This window comes from Solanum tuberosum, unplaced genomic scaffold (assembly GCF_000226075.1).
Source record: "Solanum tuberosum cultivar DM 1-3 516 R44 unplaced genomic scaffold, SolTub_3.0 scf00387, whole genome shotgun sequence".
NCBI classification, from domain to species: Eukaryota; Viridiplantae; Streptophyta; class Magnoliopsida; order Solanales; family Solanaceae; genus Solanum; species Solanum tuberosum.
In genome coordinates this window covers 76,663-97,722 of record NW_006239312.1, presented here as the reverse complement: position 1 = coordinate 97,722, position 21,060 = coordinate 76,663, and the positions used below count along the sequence as shown (strand labels likewise).

The 21,060-nt window shown below is 34.2% G+C and overlaps 3 protein-coding genes and 1 non-coding gene across 5 annotated transcripts in view; 2 read left to right on the top strand and 2 right to left on the bottom strand.

Moving 5' to 3' along the window:
- The first annotated feature begins 3,946 nt into the window (after window positions 1–3,946).
- On the top strand, window positions 3,947–6,888 carry LOC102605591 (mitochondrial fission 1 protein A). Its single transcript, XM_006362249.2, has 5 exons — window positions 3,947–4,108; window positions 5,511–5,649; window positions 5,902–6,023; window positions 6,318–6,381; window positions 6,477–6,888. Exons 1-5 carry the CDS (start codon window positions 4,016–4,018, stop codon window positions 6,569–6,571), a joined length of 513 nt encoding a protein of 170 aa, XP_006362311.1. The 5' UTR covers window positions 3,947–4,015; the 3' UTR covers window positions 6,572–6,888.
- Window positions 6,889–7,660: 772 nt separating this feature from the next.
- On the top strand, window positions 7,661–7,733 carry TRNAR-ACG (transfer RNA arginine (anticodon ACG)). The gene has a single exon. It is a non-coding gene; the product is annotated as a tRNA-Arg (tRNA).
- Window positions 7,734–8,142: 409 nt separating this feature from the next.
- Window positions 8,143–14,563, bottom strand: LOC102605258 (probable magnesium transporter NIPA6). Its single transcript, XM_006362248.2, has 9 exons — window positions 14,325–14,563; window positions 14,171–14,227; window positions 13,616–13,706; window positions 13,357–13,517; window positions 13,137–13,264; window positions 12,847–12,984; window positions 9,235–9,327; window positions 8,879–8,999; window positions 8,143–8,795 (listed from the first exon to the last, which is right to left on the bottom strand). The coding sequence occupies exons 1-9, from the start codon at window positions 14,452–14,454 to the stop codon at window positions 8,662–8,664; spliced, it is 1,053 nt and encodes a 350-aa protein (XP_006362310.1). The 5' UTR covers window positions 14,455–14,563; the 3' UTR covers window positions 8,143–8,661.
- Window positions 14,564–19,253: 4,690 nt separating this feature from the next.
- The window catches only part of LOC102604686 (uncharacterized), an 8,251-nt gene continuing 6,444 nt past the window's right edge, over window positions 19,254–21,060 (bottom strand). The window contains exons 5-6 of one of the 2 annotated variants that reach the window (XM_006362246.2): window positions 19,610–19,669; window positions 19,254–19,490 (exon numbers count right to left, since the gene is read on the bottom strand). In XM_006362246.2, coding sequence (XP_006362308.1) covers window positions 19,440–19,490; window positions 19,610–19,669 — 111 coding nt within the window. In that variant the 3' untranslated portion in view covers window positions 19,254–19,439. The remainder of the gene's footprint in view (window positions 19,491–19,609; window positions 19,670–21,060) is intronic. The other variant, XM_006362247.2, reaches the window with a different exon arrangement.

The window sequence follows — 21,060 nt, the reverse complement described above, 5'->3', positions numbered from 1 at the left end:
TGTGATTCGGAGACGAGGGCGAGCACTTGGCGTTTTGGGGTTTGTTCTGTCTCCTTCTTTTGTTTTAGCTAGTCTTGTTGCCTTTGAGACACGCTCTGTTGTGGTCCACTTTTGGGACTTGTACTCTTTAATAAATAACTCTATACTAGTGACTTCCAGGTTCTGGGAGGGATTTCTGTATATATTTATTTTGGGTTGCTTCCGCCTTGTTATCCTTGTTTAGATTATTATTTTCACTAGTTTCTGCCCTTTCGCTCATTGTTTGATGTTCTGGGTTACGGGTTGGCTTACCTACTGGTAGGGTATAGTAGGTGCCATCATGACTCGAGAAATCGGGTCGTGACAATATGCCTTCTGTTTACAAAATGATAGCCACGGTCATGCTCCGAAGCGGTTTTGAGCTAGGTTTCAGATTGGGGATACATTTCCAAGGAATCAAACCCCCAACTCCCAAAACATAAATATGACCACCAAACCTCAAAACCCATTTTGAATCTAAGCTAGGCTAACTGACATCACCCGCTAACACCCGATCTCAAAGCACAACTCAAGTCTCATCCTCAAATTGATGACCACAGATCCGATCAAGCAAGGATGAATGAATTCCCACATAGGCTAAGACACACCTATAATCTGAAATATCCAATTGAATCACCTGCTTAGATAAGGAATGAATGTCCAAAGCCAAAGGCTTCACAATAGTAGAAAGGAATGCTAGACTATCCATACTTACTACCTTCTGGCTCAAGGTGTCTGCTACTACATTCGCCTTTCCCGAATAATAGAGAATATAGAGGTAATTTTCCTTAAGAAGCTCAATCCAACAACATTCTCTCGAATTAAGGTTCCCTTAGCAAGAATTATGTACCACCCCAAATATTCCAAAGTTAAGACTCGAGCCATTCTTCATTCGTGAATAAGGTGATACTGAGTGATTCTTAATTTATCTTAGGTATTAATGTCAATTATTTAGTGTGGGAATAATTTTGAATATGAATTAAGGTCACTATGATCCCCTTGCACAAAGTTGAGTTGAAAGATTTCTTACCGACTTAGTTTCAATATGAGATTTTACTTGGTTCAACTTCAAATGACTATATCTCTCAGCATATAACGAATTAGGTGGCCTATGAACTATCATATTAATGGTCTATGAGTCCTATTTCTAAGGCTACAAACTTTTCTCCATTTCGAGTTTGGAGTAAAATGTTATGCCTGTTTTAGTAAAGCCCTGTCAAACAATCAAAGTTTCACAGATGGCATTACGGATGGTGGAGCGTTTCACAGAACGTGGAGACCTAGAAGATCTATGTAGCCTTCCTTTAAAGGAACTCCATCAGCTTTTAAGTTGCAGTCATTTTGGTCTTTCACCTATTTGTTGATACCTAAGTTATATCGTTTTAACTCCTATTTCAAGACCTTTATAAGAGAATTAAGTCCAAACACTACCCATTCTAAATCATTCTCATAATTCTAAAATTTCCGTCCAAGTTCTTCCCCAAAATTCTCTCTTAGGCTAAGGAAGAAGAAGCTAGGATTTAACATCAAGATCTTCAACTCACCATAGCCTTTCAGAATTGATCACTAAGGTATGCTAGTATTCACCTACTGAGTCCTTTCCTCCATAGGGTTCCTGAATTATTCAAGTTTTACAAGTTAGAATTCTTAATTCAAAGTTAGGGTTTTATTCAATCTTTATGAGTTCTTTTCAATTATGATCCAATTGATTGTTTTCTATCTTTTTATGCATAAATTGAAGTAGTTAAATGTTTTTTATTTGAATTCATATGAACCCATGCATGATCCATGATTTTTTACTATGAACATATGATGAAACTTATGAACTATGATTTATTGAAATTATGCATGTGTGCAACATTTAAGTAATTAGCTCATACACTAATAAGATTGTTGTTAGTTACCTTTAAATAAATAGTTTTGGCCCATGGATCGACCCCAGCCCGACCGATCAGGCCTCAAGGGCCAAGGGCTTATAAGTCGTAGTTTCAAATGAGCTTGAAAAATCCTATTCCGACCTACCCCAATAACAGGTTGGGTTGGATTGGGTCGGCCCCATGGGCTAAGCCCATTTTGACAGCTCTAATCAAGATAGAATGTTTTGTCCATATAGTGTATTGTGATTAGAAAAAAATTAAATAAAAGAGAGAGGCGTATTTTTTAAACTAATAAGGGATAGTTTAGATATAAAACTATATAAAAAAAAAAATTAAATGTGTTTTTGAATTATACCAAACATCCCCTAAAGTTTGTATTTTGCTTAATATATTACACTAGGTAAATTGTCCGCGCTTCGCGCGGTTGTGAACTACGTCAATAATCTACCTCTGAACATTTGATGATATAAGTGTTTATCAGTGGGTACAACTCTACGATAAATTGTCAAGAATTTTATCCAAAGATGAAATGAAATATTTTTTTAATCTTAAAACCAAAAAGATTTTACTGTAGTTATTCATCATCAAAGTCTTTAGAAAAGATATGTAATTGTTTCATTGTCTATATTTGTATTTACAAAAAGTGGTGCAAACATTTTATTCATCAATTGCGAGAGTTTTTCTCCTATTCAAGGCATCCATACATAATCTAAATATTATACATCTTATATAATTATTTGTGTACTTGATCAATTAATTAAAATTTATAAACACGTCTCTTGGAGTTCAATGAAATAACGTATGTCGCTCAAATAATTTGGATTAAATGATGTCTTGGCAAGTCCCTTATTCAAAATCATTCGCAGTCGATGACACTACTTTGATAGCCAAAAAACATATTTTGTTGTTTATGTTTTGATCAATATGATTAAAACTTTATTTTTTTGCGACTTTTAAACTAATGTTTATAAGGAGATAATTATTTCTTTAATATTTGATTAATATGGATTCATCCTACTTTGAGGGGTAATTCATTGACTTCAATCCAACATTTGAACCCCAAAATTTTGATTAAGGTTGAGTACAATACTTACCATCCCTCAAAATTTCTTTATTTTTTGGATGTCACTAATCGATTGAATGCCTCGATAAGATAGAAAGTTGAATAACTAAAACTCCAAGGTAGTGTGGAACCACCATAACTTTTGAACACTCAAAAGTCCCTTCTTGGACATCCCACTGATCTTTTAGCCACTGAAAACTCTATAACGATCAAAGTCATTTATTTTACAAGTTTAAGAATTCTAATCTACATGACACCAATAGTCTAATGATTACATCAAACTCTTGATTAACATATCTTTACTTCAACATAATGATCAAAAGCATAAACATAAACAACAAAGTTTAAAACATGTACTCAAAAATAACAATTAATAACATAAGCATAAACTACTGATCGTAAAAAAATACTAGGATCTATAACAATTAAATAGAAAGGAAAAAATCGAATCCACTGAATGCACATTGTCCCCTTAAGAAAATTATTCCCCTCTAGTACCCGAGGTTTAAAGGAATAGATCCTCTCAGGATAGAACGATTCTATTCACCAGTGTATTGATACAAAAACAATGGTGTCCGTGAGCCACTCAACAGGAGCAAAGTACATGAATATTTAATTGTGCAGAAGAAGAAAAAGTTCAGTATTTTCGTTGTTTTAAAATGAGAGGAAATCCCTCTATTATAGACAACAAAGGATAGTGTGAATAAATGTTTATTGCGCCTTCTCGGAAAGGACACAACTCTTTGAAAAAGTCATAACTTTTCATAAAAGTCACAATTTTTCATAAGTCGCAACTCTTCATAAAAGTCGCAACTCTTCGTAAAAGTAGCAACTTTTCATAAAAGTCACAATTTTTCATAAGTCGCAACTCTTCATAAAAGGGAAGACTAATTTTGAAAATAAATAAATTAAAAGGAATCCTGATTTGTGATGACGCAATTTTCTTTTATATATATATATATATATATATATTTATGATTTCGTTCTTAACCCCCCACATAGCACCTCTTGTTGCGTACAATACCAGCAGCACAACGTACACTTTACAGAGAAATCAATGGATGCTAAGATCGGAAATTTCTTCGAGTCGGTCGGAAATTTTTTCACCGGAGGAGATCAGATTCCTTGGTGCGATTCCGATATTGTCACTGTAAGTACACTAGTTAGCAATTTGATTTCGGCAACTGTAGCTGATTGGATATAGACGAAGAACTGCCTGTGTGGGGTTTTCAGTGAATTTGCTATTTCATTTAATATCTCTGTTTGTTTGTTTGTAATTTGGTATAGTTGGTGTTTATCTTTGCTTTGAAGTTGAGAGTGGAAAAAAAGAGCTAACCCAGAAGGGTTTTGTGGCAAATGATGGACTAAACTCGTTTCAGTGCATGCTGAAGGATTACCATAGCTGGCTGGCTTGGTTTGGGGGTAAAAATGGTTAGGGCTGGTTTGGATGTAGAAATTTGGATAAGGAGGAGATTTTGGAAGAAGCATTTTCAAATTAATCCAAAATAAGAGCTCAAAATTAACTTTGCTCTTTTGTTGTTTCTTGAGCAATATGAATATATTTGCAATGGATTTGATTTATATACATGAATAGTCTGCAGAATTTTTATACCGTAATTGTAAATTAGTTGGCCATAGCAAGTTATTTCCCTTTCTTTTCTTTTTTTGTTTTCTGTTTTTTTTTCTTCGTGTTTTTACTTTCAGTAGATGGTTTTCAAGGTCTTGCATATTGGATGGAAAACAAACTTTAATCAAGAAAGGTATATATGTTTTTGGCTTTTGACTTGCACTACCTGTGATCTCAATCCTATAAGTAACAGAAGTCAGTAGCTTTAATCAAGAAAGAGATTAATGTTAGAAACACAACCACCCGAGAGACGGAAAGCTTCTAGGAATTAGGGCTAAAGTGAGTAGTGGCCCCAACTTTACTGTAAACTATTTGTAGAAGGTTTATCAGTGTTGCTTTACTTTGTTGGAGGACTGTTCCAATTTTAATGACTATTTAGAGTTCAGACGTAACTATCACGCGATTTCTGAACACGAACAAGAGGCATTTAAAACATATCTGTAGTCCATTTTGCCCACAAACCATTCCACTTACGACAATAGAAATAAAAAGCTTAGATGCGTACATTCTACCCTCCCTAGACCCCACTTGTGAGATTACACTAAGTATGTTGTTGTAGAGGTGTCTGTTCACTTGGCTCCCTGTTGCATCAGTGGGTGATTTCTTGAATCATCTTTCTTTGTTCAAAGCAAAAGTCGTTCTGGCTGTGCCATCCATCTATAGGGGGTCATGGTGTTGATAATTACGACACAGACAAAAGGGAGAGTGATGGTTGAAGGATAGCAGAATTGGTGTCAACTGTTGTTTGGTTTTGGTTAACGTTTCCTTGAGACGTTTGTAAAGCTCTCTCTGATTATCTTGCTGAAAGAGTCTGCTGTTGTTCAAGAGAATAATGTGTAATTTGTAATAGATTTGCGGATCCATGTGCATTTACTAGCTGTACCTGATGGTATCTGAGTCTCTCACAAGGGCAATCTATGTACAGGGTTGTGAACGTGAAGTTGCTGAGGTGGGAAAAGGTTCCTCTGATGAACTGAAAAAGGAATGCATCATGCGTCTATCATGGGCTCTTGTTCACTCAAGACGTCCAGAAGATGTACAACGTGGAATAGCAATGCTTGAAGGTGAGATCATTGGAATCCTTTTTTTTTTGGAATCCATTCATCCTTTTCCATACCCTGTGCTTGGGGATTGTTGAGTTTCACGAAAACTTTGATAAACACTTTCACTTATATGTTTGTCCTTTCCCTAGCTCTTATGCATTTTACCTTTTGACTCCTCTCCCTTTGCCTTTTGCTTTGCAATTTACTGTTTTCACTCTTCTTATGCTAGTTTCCTTCCTTAGCAAGAGCTCCAACTTATTTTGTCATTTGTAGCTTCTCTGGGTGGCAGTAACAGTCCCCTGCAAATGAGGGAAAAGATTTATCTTCTGGCGGTTGGCTACTACAGAAGTGGGGACTATGCAAGAAGCAGGCAGCTTGTTGAGCGCTGTTTGGAGGTTTGATATTTGTAATTCAATCTTTGCTAGTATATTTTATTCACCTCTTCACTTTGACATTAAAATCTGAGATATTTATCTCTGTGCTATGAAGTTTGTTCCCCTACTTTATCTTGGACAATTTATCTTTCTGCAGCTTGATTTATGAAATCCAGAAATTGCATACTCAAACTTCGTTGTGTCATGCAACTCTGAAGTTTTACTATTTCATTGACTTGGCTGAGTACTTTTCAAGTTCTTTCCAAGTCTGTTCTTAATCATTCTGCCTTAACTAGTAGCTGTTTGAATCTATAGATTGAACCGGAGTGGAGACAGGCCTTGACCCTCAGGAAAACTATTGAAGATAAAATTACTAAAGGTATTAAGCCGAATCTTTATCTTCAGTTATTTATCAGATTCCATTTCCAGTCAAAGAATGAAGTTATGAACTATATATGTTCATTGTCCAAGCAGATGGAGTAATTGGCATTGGCATTACTGCTACTGCCGTTACTGCTGTTGGACTCCTGGCTGGTGGACTTGTAGCAGCTTTGTCCCGCAAGAAATGATCCATCAGTAAAATCACTAACATGCATATGATACCTCGTCCTCTGGTCCATGTATACATCTGAGGCTATCAACTCCAATTCGCCAGTACTTAGTTTTGATACTTGTCTTTATTTGTTGAAACACTGACATACTGCAACTGAAGCAAAAGGATGTAGGCTGGCTTTGCTTGACTTGATTGTCTAGTTTCTGTGTGATAAAAAAAACAGTGACTGTTGATGTTGTTAATCGTAGCAGAAAGGAGGATCCATGTTGTTGTTTCTTTTCGATAAGTTGGTTCCTTTACCCGTATGATATACTGGCTTGTTTGTGTTTTGAAGTCGTCAAGGTTTCACCAAACTCTTTAACTTTGTTCATAAATCATAACTGACTTGGACATACCATCTGCATACAATTGCCAACTCAAAATGTAGACACCATGGGTTCCAAGTTGATAAGAGTTAATTGTAAAGATTGTAGACAAAATTACACATATTGTCTACTCGTTAATCATGCGTTAATAGCAAGGGCTAGAACGGGTGGGATTATTTGTAAGGCAATTACAAGTTCAACATGACATATATACTAGAACTAGAATTTATACCAAGACTATGATTTTTCTTAATCTGTTATCGAAACAATGTGTAGTAAGTAGTATTAGATATCTTGGCTTTTATGCAATGATAAGCTTCCTTCAAATCAAAGATCAACTCTATATATTCTCTCTCTATAACAGTCTGCCTCTATTTTCATCCAGAAGCATCAATCCTTCATAAGTCTATTTCACATGCGTTCGGCGATTCTCTTCTGTTTTACCTCGATAACTTAGGAAAAATTCTTTAAACCATACATTATGCTAGTTTTAGTGGTTTGTTGAAAGTAAATTGTTGTTTAGATGGAGATGGAGATACAAGTCGAGAGGGGGAAAAAAGATGAAAATGTTTATTGTTGTTGTTTATGGTGGTTGCTATTCTATCCATTTATAAATCAAGTGTTTTTATGATTTACTAAAAATGACAAAGAGCGAATTACATCCATTAGGGTAAAAATAAATAAATTGAAAGGCTCGTAATTTGATTAATTGCTATTTAATGAAAGTAGCTAACATATAAGACTCTGTGGCCCAATGGATAAGGCGCTGGTCTACGAAACCAGAGATTCTGGGTTCGATCCCCAGCAGAGTCGTTTTATTTTTTTAAAATTAATTTTCTTTGTGAGTTTCACAAGATTTATAAAATAAATTAAATTAGATATTTTATGGTTAGCTACACCAAATCAAATAATTGAAGGGAGAAAAACATGAAATCCTTTTTTAAAAGAGAATCATTGTAAGAGTTTGTGTGATATTGTAGATTCGTCAATTTAGATTATTATATTTCTTAAAAATAAACATCAAGTGATGAAATTAAAAAGATGAAAAATTATTCCACTCAATTAACTTAGAATTTAAATGGGAAAGGATTGGAGGTTCAAGTGGCTTTTGTGAAAAAGTAAACGCATCCAATCACACCATGGTTGAACTTATATACACGGACAATGCAAAGAATTCTCATGTAAATTATACGGAAGTAAGTGAAAAAACACCTGAGATTAAAAAAAAAAAAAGTGGTGTTATTGGGAGTCGATCAAACATCTTTGTGATCTCAAGTTCACTAAAGAATGAAACATAAACAAAGATTCTACCCAATACATCAAATATTGCTATACAATAGGGACAGAGAAAAGAAGAAAACTATAACGAATTATATCACTTCTAATCACAGAGAGCTCCTATTTAAGCTCTCATCATTCAACTTTGCTTCTATAGATCTTAATAATGTACAATAAACCAATAATTGGAACTCCTATAACTATAAACAAACAGTATAGCTTCAGTCCGCGACAACTTTTGATGATCTTCCACCAACTCTTTCTTTAACATCCTGTAGAGTCCTTACCTTGCTGCTAAAAATCTGATGCAATAGAAAACGAAACTGAGGCGTTGCAGGCTTGCAGCAGCTTCGAATGTTTCAGATGGATTATTGTTTCTCTGCTTCACATTTCTAACCGCGAATCATGGTTCCTTGTGGAACATAATAAGAAAAGAGTCTTGGTCTTCTCTAAAGCAATCATGTTAAACCTGGAGATCCTGTCTTCTAGAATCGGCTTCCTCAGAATACGATTCATCTTCTTCTTCATGCTTATGTGATTCCCCGTTTGAATTACATAGTCGTGTTGATAACGAAGGGGATGTAGGTGTGTAATTACCTGCAATTTTTTGGTAGTAATTTTAAGGATAGAGAGAAAAGAACATCAGGTTTTTATAAACATTGGGATGATGAAAAGTGCACCTCTGAAAGATGAACTTCTTTCCACATCTTTCGTTACATGCAACAAGATGGTTCCAGAGAGCACAACGATGAAACCGCATATTTCTGATGTAATGCTCCCAATGTTTTGTCCATCCCAGTCCTACATAATGTAGTATAAATAGATCGATAAGCATGGCTTCAAAGTTTTGGACAAATAATCAATGTTTTCCTGTTCCACATAATGTGGTATTTCCAAGTCATGCAATTGTGTAAATGTACATGGCATTCTAAGGCGTAAAGTTTGGGATAAATTCCCAAGGAGCGGATGAACTCTAATGTATTCATCATTCTCTAGAAACAAGCTCAAAAGTGAAGGAAAAAGGTAGATACTACACCTTAAACATGATGACACTGGCAACGATTGTTAGTGTTGTGAACATAACATAGTATATAGGAGAGACAACAGCAGTATTGAAGGTATCAAGGGCCTGAAACATGGAAAGCAAAAAATAAAAGGTGTTAAAGCAGAGAGATGATTGATCAGCTTTTTCATGATATCAGCTAAATATTGCTCGACGAAGGTAAAGGCAAAACAGTCTGCTCTATGCATCACATTACTAGAAACCAGGAATCAGGATTAATAAAGGACGATGGTATCACACCATTTAAGATTGATACCCCAAAGGAAAGAAATTCAAGAATAACTACTACATTTTCAAGAAAAAGGCTGCATAAACTACCCAAACAAGCACAAAGTCTTCTTGGAACTCAACAAGATCAAGCTGCACTACACACTACAAAATAGAAGGACACTGAAGAAATCGATGAACAAGAATTAGAGTATGTATGAAAGGTGAAGCAGCTTCTCAAGATTAACAAAGAAAGAAAACATATAATATGACTTCTGTAATAAGAAAAAGCGTTCATAAAATCAATAGCATCTAGCAGCTAATTTGAAACTCTTCAATCAGTCAGTCAAAAGAAGGAAAAAGAAAAATATCTAATATGACCTGCTAAAAACTTGCAAAAATTATTAGATTACCAATGTTATCCACAATCTAAGACATATATAGGAAATTTAAAATATTCCAGTCAGCAATATAATTTTGAAATTAACATTTCAGATACACTTTAAAGTTAAATCTATTAAGAAATCAAAGACACCCTTTAAAGCTAAAGCTACTAATAAACTAAAGACTTGACACTTCCACAAACATGGACTACCCCCCAAGCAATTAAGTAACTCATCTTAAAGTTTTAAACTGCTGCAATATATGCAGAACAAAACTAGGCCTTTTAGAGTCTTCATCTTGAATCTGTTTCCTCAAGAGATATATGGCATCGATTTGTCAACCTTCGTGCAATTCTTCTGTCACTTCTTCATTATTAATGTACTTTGTCGATATCATTCAGTATACTACAACTACAAGGACAGAATTAGGATTATCAACAGAGACATATAAATTACTATCATGATAAATGGTTTCATTTTGATAAAAATCAACTCATCAATTGCACCTTACATTAAAAAAATTCAGTTGCATGAAATGGTTTTGGCATTTTTTGAGGGAAGTTCTATGTTCAATGATGGTATCTGGAAGTAAGGAAGAAGAAAAAGCTCAAACACGTGATCTTTTCTGGTCAAAATAATAGTAATATTTGTTTCTATTCATCATTAGCAATAATTGGAAAGCACAAACTTCTTGAGAAAGCTTATCTCTCATGACTTGCTACATAGGAAATTAGAGTTCCTCACTTCCTTTGTACTTCTCTGATGCAGTAAATAGTCTACCGATAAATAACAACACAATAAACGTGAGCTTTTGACAGCGCAGAATACAACTTTGTACAGATTAGAGCAGTGTGCCTTCTGTTTTTTTATTTACTTTTGGAGTACCCATGAGGTTCCTGTTAGTATAGCTGAACGCTTTTTTCTAGATAATCACATTTTCTAGTAGGTAAAATACTTTTTGATATACTTCTTGTATAGAGTGTTTCCCCCACTCTAGCCAACTTCTCGCACCTCCTCACTGGGACATTTGTACATCTCCTCTTCACAATTCGAACCATCTCAATCTTGCTTCCCTAATCTTGTCCACCACAGAGGCCACTCCACCTTGTCCCGTATATCTTCATTCCTAATCCTATCTCTCCTAGTATGACTACACATTCATCTCAACATCCTCATTTTTGTTAGTTTCATCTACAAGAACATGTGATTCTTGATCGGCCAACCCTCCTAATACAAACCAATTTATAAAACTACCTTTAAGTCTTGGTGACACATTCTTATCACACAAGACACTGGATGCAAGCCTCAATTTCAACCACACTGCTCCAATGCGATGTGTAACATCATCGTCAATCTCCTCATACTTGAATATAGACGTAAGATACTTGAAACTTCTTCTCTTGGAGATGACTTGTGTATCAGTCCTCACATTCACATCTGCCTCGTGAGTTACATTATTGAACTTGCACTCCAACAGTCCAAGTACTATGTTGTAGTTCTACTCAACGTGAATTCTTTAGACTCTAGAGTTTGTCTCCAAACCTCCAGCCTATCATTAACTCTACCTGTGTTCGGTCAATCAATATTATGTCCTTTACAAACAACACACACTATGGCCTCTCTGTTTGGATATGTTCGGTTCATCCATCACCAAGGAAATAAAAATGGGCTAAGAGATGATTCCTGGTGCAACCCTATCACGACTTGGAAGTGCTCCCAGTCTCCTCCGTGTGTCCTCACCTGAGTGTTAGCTCCACCGTACATGTCCTTAATCGCCCTAATATAAGCTAGGGGAACACCTCTAACCTCCAAACATCTCCATAAAACCCCCTAAGGACTTTGTCATATGCTCTTTCTAGGTCAATAAACACCATATGTAAGTCTCTCTTCCTCTTTGATCCACCGATCTCCTTAAGAGATGAATGACTTATGTGGTTGAACGCTCCGACATGAATCCAAATTGGTTCTCGGTAATGAGTACACCCTTCCGGATTTAGTCGGAGCTCCAATGTGGGCTCCGGACACCGGGTGGGAAACCAAAAAAAAAAGGTCCCTCTTCCTCTCTGATCCACCGATCTCCTTACGAGATGAATGACTTATGTGGTTGAACGCTCCGACATGAATCCAAATTGGTTCTCGGTAATGAGTACACCCTTCCTCGCCCTCATATTCACCCTCTCCCAAACTTTCATAGTATAGCTAATAGCTTGATACCTCTACAATTGTTGCAATTCTAAATATCACCCTTATTCTTGTACAATGGGATCATTGTACTTGACCTCTATTCTCCAAGCATTTTTTACGTCCTAAAAATAATGTTAAACAACCCAGTTAGTCGCTCCATTCCTGTTTTGACATTGCTATTCCAAAATTTCACCAGAATCTCGCAGGGTCTGGTCACCCTCTGTCTACTCATCTTACAAATAACCTCCTCAAACTCTATACCCCTACAATACCCAAAATATCGATGACTTTCAGAGTATTCTAAATCACCCAACATAATATTCATGTCCACCTCTTCATTCAAAAGTTTAAGGAAGTATGCCTGCCATTTCTGTCTATTGTGTGCATCTTCCACCAATACTTTGTCTTCTTCATCTTTAACGCACTTCACTTGGTCCAGATCTCAAGTCCTTCTCTCTCTCGCCTTGACAAGCCGATACAACTTCTTATCCCAGCCATTATCCAATAGTTCTTTATACAAGCATACAAAATCTGTCATTTTAGCTGTTGTAATCGCTAACTTCGCTTCCTTCTTCATCACCTTATATCTCTCCTTTCCTCTTTTCTCATCTTTGCTCTACACTAACTCCATATAAAAGCAACCTTCTTGGCTTCCACTTTCGCTGGACAGCTCCATTCAACCACCAATTATCGGAAAATTTTTAGGGCACTTTTAGAATCTTGAAGGATGAATAAACAGTTAAATTTAAAGAGTAAGTTTGTAGACAAAATGTGTTCCATTACAAAAACAGTTAGAATAGCAGCTACTCGCCTTATTGAGATAGTTCATTTGTGTAACGACACAAACTGCCACAATAAACATAAAAGCCCAAGTTTCCGGATAGATCAGCTGGTTCTTTCCCTCAACAGTTAACTTCAGTGAAGTACCAAGGGCTTTAACACTCATAACCTGCACAATAAACATAAGAGGGACATAAATTCTAATGCATCTATGCAAACAATTACAGAGTTTTTGGTTATTGACTAACAAACATAAGATTTTTGGAAGTAAAGCATTTAATGATAGACCACAAGGCAAGAAAATTCGATTCAAAGTTTTACCGAGAGAGAACCCATCAATGAGCAGATTCCAGTGAAAACAAGGACATTTGAGTGTCCACATTGAGGAGCAAAGTAGAAGACAAGAATGAAAACCAAGACAATCACCGATCCCATGTAGAGCAAAAATGCTGGAATAGAAAAGGAAATGAAGTTAGAAAGTGTAGATGGTCCCAAAGGAACTAGAGGATTTGGTCATGAACTCATGATGTGAACATCTCACCTTTCTGAGTTGCCATATACCAAATTTCTTTGACAGAAGAAATAGGATGCTCCTGTGGTGCATGGACAACTATAACAACAGAACCAATAATGCACAGCACACATCCCAAAACTCCAAGCGGATGCAACTTTTCCTTCAAAATAATCTGAGCCAATACAGCACTACAAGAGTTTTTGGCCATAAAACTGGTTATGCAACCAGAAGCAAATCTCAACTCTTATCATAAACAATGATATACACTATTACCAAGATTACACACCTGACAATTATACTCAGTGCACCCAGAGGGGTGACAAGAACCGCCGGAGCAAAAGCATATGCCACAAAATTCGCAATCTCTCCAACTATCACTATGAAAAGCCAAAATAAAACAAGAAGATTGTATGGACAATCAGCCAATGACCAAGAAAGAAAACACTAGACCTAAGCCACACCTTAGTTCTGTTGGGAGAAATTCATGAAACAAACCAGTAGCACAAATAGGGTAGAGAATGAATTGACAGATAACTCCATAATTGAAAAGAGAAAAACACTAATCAACCATTAGACCTAACTTCCCATATCAAACTATATTCAAATATACACTTCTACCAGTTCTTTCTAGCAGCAACACTTCATCAAACATTAAATACATAAACAAATACTGTAATTAAGGATATAGGACTGCAGAGAGCAGAAACAACATGCCCAGCACAATCCCACAAGTGGAGTCTACGGAGGGAACTGTGAACGCACACCTTACCCCTACCTTGAGAAGTAGAGAGGTGGTTTCCGATAGACCCACAGGGGCTCCAAAAAAAAGGGAAAAACTTACTTGTGATCATTCCAATCCACCAGAGGGGCTCCAAAAGATATGAATACCCACCAACACCTACAAAACAAGCCCAAGAAAACTCAAAATCAGATTCATACAACAGAACAAGTAACAAGAACATGAAAAGATGAAAACTTTAAAGAACCCCACATACCAGCTCTAACACCAGAGACTACAGCAGCTCTTCTAAGGCCTTTCTTCTTAATAATAAAACTTGTCCCTATGAACACACTTGAAAGCAGAGCCAAAATAATACCTGTCATATTATCTTTAGAGAAAACCATGATTAAAACTTATCTTTCTCTTTTTTCCTTCTTCTTCTTTTTTTTTTCATGGAAATATGAAAATATCAGTTTTTCCTTATTGGGTCATCAAATCACAAAAAATATATATTAAAAATTTGTTTTTTTTTTAATAACACTTGTTGTTCTTGATTTGGCATATGGTATGTGCTGCAAATTTGTCAGATCCAGCTCATTATTCACAAATGGGTCCTAAAGCTGTCCGACTCTTGAATGAAAACTAGCCTTAGATCAATAACCATCCAAGGTGTATATTCATTCTTGATTCTTGATTCTTGATTCTTGTGCATTTCATCACATGTGATTTTATGTTCAATAAGAAAAGATTTTATACTTCAAAAAAAAAAAAAAGAGAAACTAAACTATCTATGTTTAATTAGTTTAATACTTTTTTTTTGGCTTTCCACCCGGTGTTTGGAGCTCCGACTAAATTTGGATCGCACTCTGCAGGGCCTATTCGGGGGTGACGCTCCCAACAGGATTTTCCCCATACCCAGGGCTCGAACCCGAGACCTCTGGTTAAGGGTGAAGCACTCCCACCATTGCACAACTCATGTTGGTAATTAGTTTAATACTTACACCTTGTTTGGTGGTTGTTACCCGTGGTATTGTATTGTTAGTTTAAATACAATGTTTGTTTTGGTTGTTATTTAAATTTTATTGTATCGTATCGTCTAAATTCATGTTAGGTAACAATGAAAAGACTCATTTTATGGAATGACCAATTTGGTGTGATCGCGTCGTTACCTTAATATTTTTTTCTCATTTTATCTTTATTTATTATTTTATAATTGTATTTCATCTTTTATTCTATCTTTTCATAGTATCTCTATCTGTACCCTACTTTTCTTGTAGGTTTATTATTCAAATCATGGACGTATGACATTATATTAGTAGTCATATAATTTTTTATATATATGGATATCTGATTTAGTTATTTAATATAAATAATCGGATAATTAAAAATAATCTCATCCTTTTATTTGGGGATTATTGTTTTTATATCTTGGTACCCAATATCCCTAACATTTTCATATGGTATTATGTAATATCGTTTAGGGAAAATTACGCAGTTAAGCATACTTATAATACTTAATTAGTCATTATAGCTATAGTTTATTTTAAATACCATTTGCCACTAAATTTTGGTTACAATTACGTTGCCGATTTTTTCTATTAGTATAAGCGTATATGTTGTCCCTTTCATATATACATATGATTCTTTCCCTTTCTTCATAATCCTTAACCATATTTTCTCCTTAAATTCCTCAACATAAATCGATTTCAAAATTTGAAAAATTCAATTCTTCTCTCTCAAGTCGTGCTTTCTGATTTTCAGGGCATCTCTTAAGCGGTTTAAGTTTTTTTTTTTAAGACGGTTTCATTCTTATTTTTTTGATTTGTATTTGTATATGCCTGCAATTTCGTATGGTTTTCAGATTTATAGTTAGATACAATTTTTAATTATGGATGAAGAAACATCCAAAATAGCTATGAAAGATATTACGACAAATAATAAGTACAAATCAGCTATGAATTATACATATACAAATATTTAAGTAGAAATCAGTTGTTACTACTCCTTTTATACAATTACAGAAGAAAATAGCTCATTGATACAAACATAATCTCACAGAAAAAATAGTTATCAATCAATTATACATTACAAACACTAATTCCACAAAAAAAATAGAATTATGTGAATTATACATATACAAAATATACAAATATAAATCAGTTGTCACTACTCATTTTATACAATCACAAATGTAAATAGCTAATTTATACCGACACTAATTCCACATAAACTACAGTCATCAATCAATTATACATATACAAAAACTGATTCCACCAAAAATAAAACAAAATTATACATATACAAAATATACCAGTACAAACTACCTTTGAAGAATCTATTTATACAATTACGGACAGAAATAGTTAATTTATACAAACACTAATTTAATGCAAACTACCGTAATCAATGAATTGCATCAATAATAATTTATACAATGACAAATAAAAATCAATTGATACAAATCAATTTATACATTTACGGAAGGAAGGAAAGTCATATTTGGTATGAACGTCTAAAGAGATACTATTCCATGAATTAAGGGATTGTTTACCTTTTCTCAATTAATCAAAATTACCGTCATTATCTTTTTTTTAAATTGAATTTTTATTTTGTATAAAATACCACATAATTGTAAATTATACAAATACACTGGCCCATAGTTATTTAAATTGTAGTTATAGCCTGTAAACATGCAAACTATAGCTAAGGAGTTTAATTAAGCTAGCGTTTGGCCATAGATTTCCAAATATTTTTGGCAAATATTATTTGGGTGAAAATTTGGGTGAAATTTCACCATGTGTTTGGCCATAGTATTTGTGAAATATATTTCACTTTTTAGAAAAATATGATTTATACCCATAAGTTTTAAAAACTATCAAAACTAACCATAAGTTTGTATTACAAGTCAATTAGATCTTCGTTGCAACAAATAACAAGTAGTTTCCATGCCACTAGAGCAATGTGATAGTTTGGAGTGAGTGCAACAAGCATCATTTCATACATCGTGAAGTAGACAAAGCACATGACTTTGTTACCTTGAGCCGATTGTTCATCATTTTCATCAACAACCATATCATCACTTTCATATTCACTGAATATTTCATCACTACTTTGGTGTTCACGTAAAAAATTATGTAATACAACGCAAACAACTACTATAGAGGGTGTTTTTGTAAAAGATAAAAGTTTGGTGTAAAATTTCAATTTTCAAAAGATCCCAAATAATGAGATTTGGCCCAAATACTAGAAAAAACTAGTATTTGGGAATTTGGGATATTTGCCAAATAATGGCAAATTGTATAGACAAACACTATTTGCCAAATTTTTCCCCAAATATTATTTGGGAAATCTATGGCCAAACGGGCCCTTAAAGTTTATTCTCATGGTTATATGTGAAATTTCCCCTATCTTTTATTTATTATTTTTCTTTATTTTCTTTTCAAATATCTACAACTTTTTTCTAATAAGAATAAATTAATTAAATTCAGAACTATAAAATAATAATAATAATAACATAAAAATGAAATAATCAAGAGAAAAAAGACTAATTAAAATTATGATCGAATTTTATCATAATTATAAACTCAATTTTAAAAAGAAAACTTTAAAATAACCCTAATACTAACAAAAAATATACTTTTAAGGTGTAAAAACAATTTTTTTTTGTCTTATTTATTCCTTTTTTCTTGTCTACATTACATTTTTTGAGACACCGTTCTTTTTTGAAAAAGATTATATTAGTAGAAAGCTTAAAGCTTATTTGTGTTAGTAGATCGTTAGTAGTTAATAAACAGTTAATATTTAGATATAAAAATGTAAAAAAAAAAAATTGATCAAAGTAAAAATCTTTTTGGCTAATCATATTTGACTAATTTTTGTTATAGTAAGTTAGTTTGAGTGTTGACTAGCTTATAAGCTGAATCAAACCTCATATAATCATATTATACCTTTGATTGAAAAACATATCCTAAATTGTCTTTTTCTACTATGGAATTTGACTATCAAAATATTCTAAATGTGTATATTTTATAAGGTAAAATTTTATTTGCATCAAATATTTTTATTAAATTAATAAATATATAATATTTATTTTTAGAATATACATAGTCATCAGTCATCACTTAGCTAAATATATATAATCAAATCATTTAACTTTGATAAGTCATATTTATTATTATAAAGTATAAATGTCAATGTGATTGTTAAGTATTTATCATTTGACAGTACATATGTATCCAATTTAACAAGTCTTCCAAATTCTGTCTGTCTAAAATTGGTCAGATTCACCATCAAAGTCAAGTTAGGACAACTAAGAATATTTCTTTTGTTTTTCTTAATAAGTACTCTAATTTTTCCATTATTTCAATTTATTTGATATGTTTTGACTTGATACAGAATTTAAGATAATAATAAAAAAATTGAATCTTGTAATTTTAAATTAAAAATATATTAATATATCAAAATATCATTTAATGTTATAATATTCAACATGCCAAGTAAAAAGTTAAAATTAAAAAAAACACTAAAAAAGAAAAGAAATTCTTTTTCAAAAATAGACTAGAAATGAAAGTACATAAGATAAATAAATTGAAACATAAAGAGTCGGAATTTCTATGATTGATTGGAGGCTTATGTCAGTGTGTATTATTAAAATTCTAATATTCCAATAGTAGAAGGCTCCACTTAAAAAGATGGTGCTGATACAACAACATTTTGTGGCACTGACATTGCCATTTGCCACAATGAAGAGCTGAATGACCCCCTCCCTCCTTTTTTTTTCTTCCTGGTTTTCCATCTAGTGTCTGGTACTCATACTGGAACTCGACTAAATCCGAATGTCCCACATTCAGGATAAAGCGCTCCCTAACAAAGGCGACTCCGTATCCAAGGGAACTCGAACCCGAGACCGCTTGGTTAAAGATGAAGGACTACTTACCACTCTACCGTAACCCTTGTTGGTAGCTGAATGACCCTTTGTTCCACTCCTTTCCTTGTAGTATTTAGGATGATAATAACCTATTCATTCTCATATTTATTTAAGGAAAACTTATCTATATGTACAGTGCAACCAAACTTATTTACAAATATGATCAAAATATACACTAATTATGTATATAGTAACACAAAATGAACAATGAACATGTGCTATGCAGTGATACTTCTGAAGTATTTTTAATGTCATGCATGACATCTGTGCTTGTTGGATTCACCCTTCTTTAGTCATTAGATAAAACAAAGTTTTTAAGTTTTTTACAGAGTAACATCATTTCACTAAGAAAAACAAAATGATATAACTCAATGTATGTAGTAATACATCAATATATTACACAAATAGCTGTATTTTTAACATCAAGTGATTAAAAGTAACAACAGTTTGGAGAAAAAATCTTCATGAGCTCAGCAAGCTCCGAGCAGCTTCCAAACTCAGTTCTTCATCCACCTGAAAGTCGTAAAGTTTTCCAGCGTCAAGTTACAGCACAAGTTTTTAGAAACACACACTTTTACCAAACCCAAACACGGAGAAAGCAGGAAATTTTTTGCTTGAGTTAGTGTACTTACAAGTTTCCTGTAAACTTGTCGAAATGTCTTGCAAAATTCTTCTGCTTCTGCTGGATTCATCTGTGTAAAAAGCCAGACCAAACCATTTGTTTAGTCACAGATGAGACCACGTTTGGTCTTTTCATAGTAGGATGAGATATTGTCAGTTGTCAATGAAGCGGAGTGAAAACCATGTTGATCTAGTGGTCAATGATGTGGAACGGAACTATGGGGGATCAAGGTTTAATGTACAGCATACACAAAAATATTGATTTCTTCCATTAGCCAAAGCTTGGTGGATAGAGCTTTTCGATACATGTGTTGGTAGGAGGTAAGAGACTAGCAGGTACCCGATAGAATAGTCGAGGTACGCACAAGCTAACTCATACACCACCATCAGGAAAAAAATATTATAGCAGGATTAAATATTGCACACAAACCATCTAATGAAGTTCTGTAAAGATGTTCTGTTTAAATAATCTTCCTCAGCAAGATATGGAAAGAAATAAAAAGGCATCCAATGCTTGTTAATTGTTATCACTTTTAAATATCTGTCATTCTCCCCCCTCTGTGAGAACCTTAACCAAGGTGCACTCTAATCACCAGCGTATACCATTTTGCTCATGAGATGACTAACTTAACAAAAGGAGACTCCTTGCTTGGTCATTTAGCAGCTTTTTTTTTTTGATAAGATAAGTGGTATTAATAATAACATCAGGAAGATGCAAAATTTACAAGGTATGGCATTTGAGCTTACAAAAAAATCTCTGGCTAACTATACAAACTATCTAAGCCAGAGCTAATGAGTTAGTAAAATCCTGAAGTTGTTCTGCATTAACAGCAGGATACAAGTTGGTCCAACTAAACAAATTTTCAGTGCACCTAGTCTTCAAAATGCCTAAAGCAGTTGACTTTCCATCAAAACATCTCTTGTTCCTCTCTAACCAAATACACCAAAAAATACAAGCAGGTATCATAATCCAGATCTTCTTGATGGCTTTGTCAACTTTCCATAGACTCCAACTCTCATACGCATCCTTAACAGTGAGGGGTGTGGTCCAATTGATGCCAGAGAGACAAAAAAACATGCTCCATAATTCTGAGGCCACCTCACAATGAAGAAGAAGGTGTCTGGGGTTTCAGCCTCTTTTTTGCACATATAGCATCTGTTTGGGAATTGGATTTTTCTTTTCTTTATGTTGTCTTGGGTGAGACATGCCTCATATAGAGCTATCCAGGTAAAAAAAACTACCTTAGGTGGTAGCTTGGTCCTCCAAATGAGTTTCCAGGGCCAGTTAGCTATCACGGGGTTTCTAGAGCACAACTGTTGATACCCTTCCTTGACTGTATAAACTCCTTTCTGGTGTCCCCATTTGAGCTTATCAGCTGCCTGGAGATTAATGTGACAATGTTGTAGTCTAGCAAAAAGGTCTACCAGATCATTCACTTCCCAATCGTGCATATTTCTTCTA

Bases quoted from the DNA above. Each gene is read 5' to 3' on its own strand.
- LOC102605591 (XM_006362249.2), top strand. From the start codon at position 4,016: ATGGATGCTAAGATCGGAAATTTCTTCGAGTCGGTCGGAAATTTTTTC. The intron at 4,109-5,510 runs GTAAGTACACTA...ATCTATGTACAG, and splicing joins GCGATTCCGATATTGTCACT to GGTTGTGAACGTGAAGTTGC. The intron at 5,650-5,901 runs GTGAGATCATTG...TGTCATTTGTAG, and splicing joins TGGAATAGCAATGCTTGAAG to CTTCTCTGGGTGGCAGTAAC.
- LOC102605258 (XM_006362248.2), bottom strand. From the start codon at position 14,454: ATGGTTTTCTCTAAAGATAATATGACAGGTATTATTTTGGCTCTGCTT. The intron at 14,228-14,324 runs GTATGTGGGGTT...CTTGTTTTGTAG, and splicing joins AGTCTCTGGTGTTAGAGCTG to GTGTTGGTGGGTATTCATAT. The intron at 13,265-13,356 runs GTGAGATGTTCA...TTTCTATTCCAG, and splicing joins GTATATGGCAACTCAGAAAG to CATTTTTGCTCTACATGGGA.